Raw genomic sequence first — 9,370 nt, forward strand, 5'->3', positions numbered from 1 at the left:
AAAGTAGAGGTCTATGGAAGGTATGCCTTCCCGACCATTCCAGATGTGCCCATAAAATCGCCGGTTTCCGAGCCGGAGACAAAGACATCCCCGGCCGTGGATTTGTTTTTTTAGGAATGTAATCTTGTTTCACATTTATACCAGTTTTAGAGCGTTTGCCATACCAGGTGACCTAGGCTACCTAGCCATATATAAACACGGAAGACTCTCGATCGATCCGGCCTGCATCTCATCTCCACCGGCGGCGGCATGAGCGGCCGCGATCTCTTCGGCGCGCTGCAGGATGATCTCATCCAGCACGTGCTCTCCTTCCTGCCCTCTCGCGAGGCGGTGAAGTCGGCCACGCTCGCCCGTCGTTGGCGCCACCTGTGGAGATCAACGCCCGCCGTCCGCGTCAACGGCTCCGGCGAAAAATTTCGCCTGTTCGTCAACAGCCTGCTGCTCCACCGTGATGGCGCCTCGCCGCTGCACTCGTTCGAGATCGAAGCCAACCTGTTGGTAGGCGGGGAGGACTTCGACGAGTTTAGCGACTACGAGTTCGACCCGCGCGAGGTCGACCCTCACGTCGACCTCTGGATCAGGCACGCCGTGTGGACTTGCCGTGCCCGCTCCCTCGTCGCCCGCTTCCAAGATAGCCCCGTAATGTGGTGGCCTCAGAACCGGCAGTCATCAGCTTTTCCGCACCGGCAGCAACCATTCGCCTCCCCGCACCTGACGACGATGCACCTCCACCGCGTCCAACTCCACCACGACCATCTCCTCGACTTCTCCCCCTGCCGGGCGCTTCTGAACCTCACCCTAAGCGAGTGCATTCTCGACGGCGACGCCCTGCTATCTCCCTGGCTGGAGCGCCTCTCTATCATCGGCTGCGGCACTGGGATCCACCCGAGCAAACATGGCCCCATGGGGATGAGGATTGCCACGCCCAGACTCCGTCATCTGCAGCTGTCCGATGACTACGACGAGGACTGCTTCTCCAGAGACATGTATGATTATACTGATCTGTCGTCATCTCTCGAGAGCATGCCCTTGTTGACCAGTGCCAGCATCCAGCTTATCGGCACCACCACCTTTGATGATGATCATGCCACTGCCGAGCGCCCTTTGCTTCTGCATGGCTTGGCGGAGGCCACCAGCCTGGAGCTCATAGCCTCCACGGAAGATGGAAGGGTTTGTCAAATACTACTACTACAAGCTTAAATTGTTTTGTTCGGATTACATAATTATTAGTTGCCTCTGGTCGATCTGGTGTCACTTTGTGCAGCTAGCTTCCGCACAATCTCAAAGTTGTTATTAATCTTCCGTTTATTTGTTCTGTGTCCAGGCGATCTTACTGAAGGATTTGACATGGTGTCCTACATTCACCAAGCTCAAGATCTTGATGCTTAACGAGTGGTGTGTGTATGATGATGTAACTGCGCTTGCATGCCTCATGCAGCACACACCAAGACTGGAGAATCTCATTTTGCAACTTCAATTCGAGGTAATACTCGGTTCGTTTTTCCTTATAGATTATTTCGCAGCCATAGCGCTTACGAAATTTTTAGGTTGTATACTACCACCGGTTCAAACTACATGAGTTTATAAAAAATATGTTGTAAAACCTTTTACTCTTTGAAAGCTAATTAATCATTAACAACACCTATTTAGAGTTGTTTTGAAAAATAGTTTCAAAACATGTACTGTTACATACCCATACGACCATGCATCCTGAAAGTTACTTGCTGCAATTTTTTCAACTCGTCTTTTTTGAAACCAGAGAGGACCTGTTAATCCTCATATATGACCTTGTACAAAAAATAAACCCCATCGATGCTCATAGTCCCACATGCCATGCACGCGTTGGGACAAATAGAGTCTATTTTGCAGGGACATATATATATACAGTTTTAACACATGTTTTCTTATTCTGCAGAAATCCCATGTTCTTGAGGTGAAAACAGATAGTCATATTACATCAGAACATTCATGTCATACCTTTGAGCACCTTAAGACTGTGGAGATAAAGAAGTGTCGTCGATCTTATGACATAAGGGTTAAAGAAATTTTGAAATTGCTCGGTGACTGGGGCATACCCAGCAGTAAAATCAGTATCCACTACAAGAAATCTAAAGGTCAGTCATAATGCAGAACAAATTCCTTTGTGTTATTATTTTGTAGTTTTGTGTGAATAAAGTCTACTCTAAATGATACAAAAGGGAAAACAAATGACTGCCTCGATAAAAATGTTCAAATGATAAAGAGAAAGGAGACTATGCTTATACTCCATTCGTTCTCTTTTAATCTACGTCTTAGACTAGCATTTTGTTTCATATTAGTCTACATTTCATCTTTGTAATAAACAACACAGAACACAAAGCAGTCTTACTCTCTGTATTGGATGTCATTGTTTGTAAGGTATCTTGAATTGGTTAAAATAAAATTTATAGAATGTAGAACAGAGTATGTATTCGTTGCACACATATAACAAAATTCAATTACAGTGCGGCATAATTCGTAGAATTAGTATACTTTGGTGGTCTAGCTAACAGATAACATTAGTCATCCAATTGGCTGGCATTTAGTACATTTCAGTTTACTATTACTATTATGCTCAATAAGTGTATATTTTGTTGTAATTTAAGAATCAATATTTCCCATCGAATCATTCATGGCTAGCTAAGTATTACCTCCGTTCCAATGAATAACCCTTATACTTTTCAAAAGTCAAACTATTTAAAGTTTGACAAGTTTTTTTAAGTCATTAATATGTATAATCTAAAATCAACACGGATAGATATATGATGAAATATGTGTTCATACGATATCTATATAATATATCATAGTTTTTTATGGTTTTCTCAAAAAAATTAGTCAAACTTTACTTAGCTTGACTTTCCCAAAATATAGGCCTTACTTATTGGAATGGATGGAGTATATTATTTGGAACACCATTAGCGTGAGTTTGCACTTTGGCGACTAGCGGTAGCATGGTAAATTCCTGGCTAGGAGCAAAATTCGCATATGTGTTCCTTGGGCATTTTACTCTGGCTTTATGATTTTCTCTCTCGCGGGTGACCATGGGCATAACCACTTCCTACCAAAAAGGCAAACACGGGATTCCACCTTAGTTAGATTAGTCCAACCTTATCATCTCCATTTTACCTTTTCGCATCCATTCCAATATGATCAGACTAGAGACAAATCACCCTCCCCTAGCTATCATCCATAGCCTATTACTGCATGCGCCAATGCTGCTGGCCGATGTACTGCCCTCCGCAAACTAAGTCATTTAGAATTGGGAAGGGGTGATGCCAATGAGGCGACATAGGCTTTGATCTTGCTGCACCGCATCAGAGCACTACTAGGGCTTCCGTTTCTAGATATTTCCTCTCCCTTCTCCTATATTTTCATAAAAATGTGATTCATGTGTTTGGAAGTTGGATAATTAGTGCTGGTGTCAGCGTTAGTTTGGCATTCATTCATGTAAACTAGTGTTAATTGTTTCTAAAACACTAGTGAATTAGTTGGAAGGTTTTCCATTCATAAAGTGCGATCCAGATTGATGAAAGTTTTTGAATCTCTCTACACATTATATTTTGAAGCTCAGCAGCAAATGAATTTTATTGGAGATTTCAAATTAAGGAAGTTTCCCTGAAGTTGTTGAATGTTCCTAGTTTTTTTTAGTCCCCTCCTCTCATTTTATGAAAGCTTCTACCTGAAGGTTGCAAGATGATTTGTGTGTTCACCTTGTCTAAAAATCTAAAGATTCTTCTATTTTTATTTTGGTGTCGATGCTGGTGTCAGTGGCATTAATTTGAACCGATTACACAAAAAATATGAACATTAAGAAGCGTGTAACATGTAATTTGAAATGGGATGGTCAAATTAGTTCTAGAGTTTGATCCTTCGACTTGTTATAGGTACTGGATAGTAACTACTCCCTCCGTTTCAAAATAATTGAAGTTCTAGTTTGCTTCTATGCCAAAGTTTCCTAAGTTTTACCAACTATATATTTGGAAATGTGTCAACATCTGCAACATCGAATCTATATATTCGTATAATATATTGTTTGATGAATCCATTTAAACTAAATTGTATTGTAGATGATTTTCAATAAACTTGACCAAACTACAGAGGGAGTATTAGTTATCAACCTACACTATGTGCACCTTTAAAGGCTTTAACTTGGTTGTTTTACATGCTCCAGTGGACGTGGATTTGTAAGTTCATCTTTTAAGTTTCACTTGTGATGGTTTTTAACAACTACCAATGTTTATTATTGTGCACTAGATTGATTTTTGTGCTGGTTTCAGATGAAAAGAAACACGCAAGTTCTAGCACCAGACGTGTTCAAACAACCAAATGCATGTAATGAAGGATGAAATTCGGTATGGATGACAAGTTGTTTCTCCAGGTTGTTAGCAGCAAGAGAAGATGGAAGTCTCTTTTGGTTCTCGTTTAGTTAGTCGAAGATGTTTGGCTTTTAAGGACTTTTGTGAGGACATTGTTTATGATCTTCGTTCACACTATGAGTCCACGCGTGCATTTTCTCGTTTTTCTGCTGCTCAACCGCGCATGCTAAGCATTTTTTCTTTCAAACCCGACGGTAAAGTTACTTCATATCTAGTGATAGTTATGCAACCATGATGGGTAACATGTAGATCTCTCTGACACTAATGATGCCGGCCGTAAACTTCTTAATTAGCACCAGCTAACACGCATGGGAGAAGCAAGAGAAACGTGCATCTTTTGTATTTGTAATATACTGTGGCAAGAAGAAGCACTGGGCCGGAAAGTGCTCCTAGACATCATACGTAATTAACCATTTTGGTGCCCTAGTTCCTTAGATCAGTTCCCACGCCTTTAACTTAATCACTTTCGTCATCTTCCTTCGAAACCACCCTCGTGAGTTGTTCGCTAAAAAATATACCCATGCCCCTCGATCATTTATGAATTAAGGTTGACATGTGCGGTAACCACTTAAAACTTACAAGCAGGACCAACTATAATTAAGCTTATATGTACCGTGCCATAACTTCGCCGAATCAGCACGCCTGCAATGCCCATGCCCCCTAGCCGGTAAAAAGCTGCCTTGCCGCCTACACTGCTGGCTTGGCTAGTATGTCCTACCTTCCTAGTCTCTTGCCTAGTATGTTCTACCATGCGTCTAGTCTAGCGACCCAAATTAATGCCTAACTCGTGCCGCTAACTCTCCCCGACTGTGATTATTTCATGTCCAGGCGCGTACGCGCCCAGAAACTAGCCATTTTCCTCTCCCTCTCCGACACCACCCAAAAAGGACTTCATGTGGTGGCCATTTACCGATTTTTTAGAATCCTCAAAATCAAAAAGGGAAATAGCTAAGGTTTTTTTCAGGCTTTAGATTTTCATGTAAAAAAATAGAAAAATGAATTCAAGATTTTATTGTTATTTGAATTCAAGATTTATCATTACTTATTCATTGTTATTTTGTCAAATTATTTTTTGGAATTCAAAAAATAAAGAAGGGTGTCATCATGGCCCGAGGGTTAACATGATTGATATGGTACTACTATCAACAAAGTATAGCTTCTATGACGGAAGCTCATCTTCAAGGAACGAAGTAGTTAATCGTGCAAGGGCTGTGAGCAGTCTGAGGATAGACTTCCGATTGCTGTTGGTGTCCATGTAGAAATGTACATTGCATGGTCCGGATAGTGTAGTTGGGTAGGCGGTGGTGCATCTTCATCTCGATCGCGGCGCGGCCGCCACTCATGATCTTGCTGCCGGTAGCTTGCTCCAGTGTGATAACTGTTGACATGGTTTTCATAGCCGCGCTTGTCCGAGAAGCTTGCCGCGGCTAGGTCGGTGTCGTCGGATCCGTCATAGCCGCAATTCTTTCGGTTACTCCTGCGATCGTTGTTACTATCATACATGTATCATGACTCCGTTTAATACTTTGGTCCATTGTCGTCGTCACCTAACGAATGCGCACAACTATTATGTAGTGAATTCTCGCCAACTGCCCATCGATTGGAAATATATATCAGTTGGGCGGTGGTCTTTGGCTTGACGCGGCCCAAATCTTCCAGACCAGTGTTGAAGGCGTAGATTGCCCTTTCCTCGGAAATATCCCCCGCATTATTCTTCAGGATGGTCCATCGTAGTGACTCGCTTTATCTATGCATGCTTGCCCATAGTTCCTCGATGGACGCGAGTCGTTTGTAAGTGGCTAGAAAGTTTAGAATAATGTTGTGGACCAAATCGCTCCAGCTGTCGACTATCCTTCTGGCATGCCCTTAATCCAAGCTTGGGCAGAACCCTTCAGTTGTAACTATGGATATTGCTTAGTTTTGGAGCCTCCTTGGCAACTTACCGCCGTCAAGTAGTCGTTCAATTGGATTTTTGGCTCTTGGAGCCCGTCCTACGTAGGAGTGCCCGAGGGTAGCTTGAAGCCCTTTCTCATCATGGTATGACACACTTGGCGGCTAAAGCAACTCGTCCCGCACATCTCGTCATCTACGTGGGAGTTAGAGGACTCGAGGCTAGTGTGCCTTGCGCGAGCTTTTGTCAACTTTGCTCTAGGTAATGTTGTTACAGATGTCGTGGCCACGTGGTCTTCATTCTCGCAGTTCTCATCGTGGAATGTGACGATGTAGTGAACCATTGCATCGCCGAGGCGGCCGTCATGTCGTTGTGGTTTCAATGCCTTTTCCGTTCTTCGGTTAGGGTCCGTATTAAGCATTGGTGCCACCAGACCTATGCCCGTGATTGCTTCTCGGTGAACCGCGGCTCGAGGGTTCTTCTCCGGAGGTTGATTGGATAGCAGGCACGTTGTGACTGCGAAGACGGCACCTTGCGATGTCTTAGCCACCAGGTTGCCTAATGTGTCCTCCGTAGAGGCCGACCTCAAGGCTTCTGGACATCTTACGCCTATCTCCCTCGCATACGCGAGGAAAACATGAACCTCGCTTGTGCGCGCCTGTTGCGGTCAAAACCCACCGGCGGGCAGCGACGGGCAACACAGTAGAGCCGGGAACAACTTAGGGCTGCGGCTGGCCCTGGTCCCTCCGAGCGACGGCCCGCAAAGCCTCTGGTACACACGTCCGATGCTGATGCAAGGGCGTGCCACCTGACCTATACCTGGTCAGGAAGGTGATGGAGATGCCTCGCTTAGTTTCCTGCATGGCATACACGTAAACATTAAATACGAGCCTCGATCGGCTCTCAGGTTATCCTGTGAATCGGCTCAGGGAGCCGATCCACCCATGATTCGTACGAGGTGCACGAATATATGGTGGTCCTGCTTGATCAAGATAAAGCTAATGCGATCTACGACGATTTAGGGTTTTCACCGCATAATCGGATCATCCTACTCACGATTGGGCCTCGCGGCCACGCACGGTGATCGTAAGCCGATCCTAGACAAGGCCTAAAAACCAACACGAGGTTGATCCCCGGAACATCCTGTCTAGGACTAGCAAACGACACCCTACGTGCCGCTGGATCCTCCAACCCTTTGTAAGGCCTAACTATTGCAGATATTAAACTAATCCTTGAAGAACAAGGAGCAACCGTAACGGATCGGATCTACTAAATAATGATCAAGCGGGGTGCCGCCCCCACACCTAAGGTAGGTGTGAGGGCGGCTAGATATGCAAGGGTTGCACTACGACAGCATATGATACGAAGAACAATGCTAACCCTAATATATCTAAGATAACTACGTTGCTCGCCATCAAAAAGGCTTCAGTACGAGCAACGCATGAACAACATAAAGCTTCTGCTGCCTAGATCGCAAGATGCGATCTAGGCAGCATGATGCTTACCGGTAGAAACCCTCGAGACGAAGGAGTTGGCGATGCGCCGAGATTGATTTGTTGGTTGAACGTTGGTTGTTGTTTATTCCATAAACCCTAGATACATATTTATAGTCCAGGGGACTTTCTAACGTGGGAATAATCCCCACCGTGCACGAGACAAACTCTACCTAAACGACACGTATCCTACTATATTACAGATACACGGGCCAACTAGCCCAAACTTTGCATAACAGGCCGATTCACGTTTTTTCTTCCATGTATATTCCTCGAGTCTATCTTGATCGCGGCCCACCTCTGACTCGGTCAAATCCTGGTGATAACACATGCCCCCCTGGTTTTGGTAATGATAATTTCAAAACCACTCTGTTTTTCGTTCGAAGGGTCATGTCGTGGCAGAGCAGAACCGTTGCAGCATCCTTCATCATGATGTCCTGTCTTCTCAGCTTCTCTGCAATTCGATAGCTTTAGCATCACCTCCTCGGAAACTGCAATGGCATTAAATCTCCACCAGGCTTCTCATTATTTATCCGTGCCGATCGATTAGCCCTCTTCATACCCTTCCTCTGTTCTAGCCATCGGCACCAAAAAACCCTCTTCCCCTGTAGCAATGTCTTCCTCTTCCTCTGTCTCCTCCGGCCTCTCCCTCCAATCCTTCTCCTCGAGCGAGCCGGAGTGGAACTCCGATCATGCGCCAGAGGGCGACCTGCCTCTGACCGATGGGGAAGAGGACCTCAAGTTCCTCACCGAAGGGGAGCTGATAAGCGAAAGTGAAGACGACCTCCATCCCTGGGTAAAACCCACCTCCCCCAACGGGAAGGGGGAAGAAGTAGAGGAAGAAGAAGAAAAAGAGGAGGGCGGCCCCTCCTCCCCTACTAAGCTTCTGCCGGCCAAGCGATTCCGCGCTTGGGCGGACAGCGAAGACGATGATGATGACGAGGAAGACGAAGCTCCGGCCAAGGGCTGGGGTAGCAGCGACGAGGAACTTCCTGGGAGCAGCGCCGACGACATCGACGACGGCGACGACGAGGACAGCGACGACTAGTAGAGTAAGACTAGTAGTAGCGGTGCATTAGGTACCAGATCCCTCTTTTGAGAGCCATCGGCTCTTTCTTGTAAAGCCGCTCTTTTGAATTAATGGAAATTGTTCTTTCAATTCATCTTTCAATTAATCCAATTTCCATCCTTCCGCTTGCCACATCAAGACCGATAGCAACGTATCGGATTCTTTTTCCTTTAGACGCTCATGAAGCCGGACTCAAATATCGATTGGACCGTCAGTCAGGCACTTCTCAAATTCAAACTGCGATTTAATACCTGACCATAAAATTTCGCAATCCCATAGCCGATGACTATTCATCGGCTATTTTAAGAATCCAGTATCTTTCCTTTTCTCGCAGCAACAGGACGGTCCAAACCCCGTAAAAGCCGATGGCTTCCTTTTCCGGCTCCTCTCCATAGCTTTAGCAGTCTTCTTCTGAAACACCTCACTGCTTTCGGGGAAGATTACGATGCAGGGTCAGCCGACGCAACTCCAATCGGCTCCCAAAACAGAGCATTTACCAAGTTAGTTGCCCCCCGAGCCTTAA

At 45.3% G+C, this 9,370-nt stretch overlaps 1 protein-coding gene and 1 long non-coding RNA gene across 2 annotated transcripts; both read left to right on the plus strand.

Annotated features, from left to right (window-relative positions):
* Window positions 1–249: 249 nt before the first annotated feature.
* On the plus strand, window positions 250–1,200 carry LOC139830056 (putative F-box/LRR-repeat protein At3g18150). Its single transcript, XM_071824169.1, has one exon. The coding sequence runs from the start codon at window positions 250–252 to the stop codon at window positions 1,198–1,200; it is 951 nt and encodes a 316-aa protein (XP_071680270.1).
* A 129-nt stretch (window positions 1,201–1,329) lies between these two features.
* LOC127315635 (uncharacterized) lies at window positions 1,330–4,537 on the plus strand. Its single transcript, XR_011748669.1, has 3 exons — window positions 1,330–1,483; window positions 1,916–2,114; window positions 4,296–4,537. It is a non-coding gene; the product is annotated as an uncharacterized lncRNA (long non-coding RNA).
* Window positions 4,538–9,370: the final 4,833 nt, after the last annotated feature.

Source organism: Lolium perenne, chromosome 7 (genome assembly GCF_019359855.2).
Source record: "Lolium perenne isolate Kyuss_39 chromosome 7, Kyuss_2.0, whole genome shotgun sequence".
In the NCBI taxonomy this organism is placed as follows: Eukaryota; Viridiplantae; Streptophyta; class Magnoliopsida; order Poales; family Poaceae; genus Lolium; species Lolium perenne.

Coding starts and splice junctions, on each gene's coding strand:
- LOC139830056 (XM_071824169.1), top strand. CDS start 250: ATGAGCGGCCGCGATCTCTTCGGCGCGCTGCAGGATGATCTCATCCAG.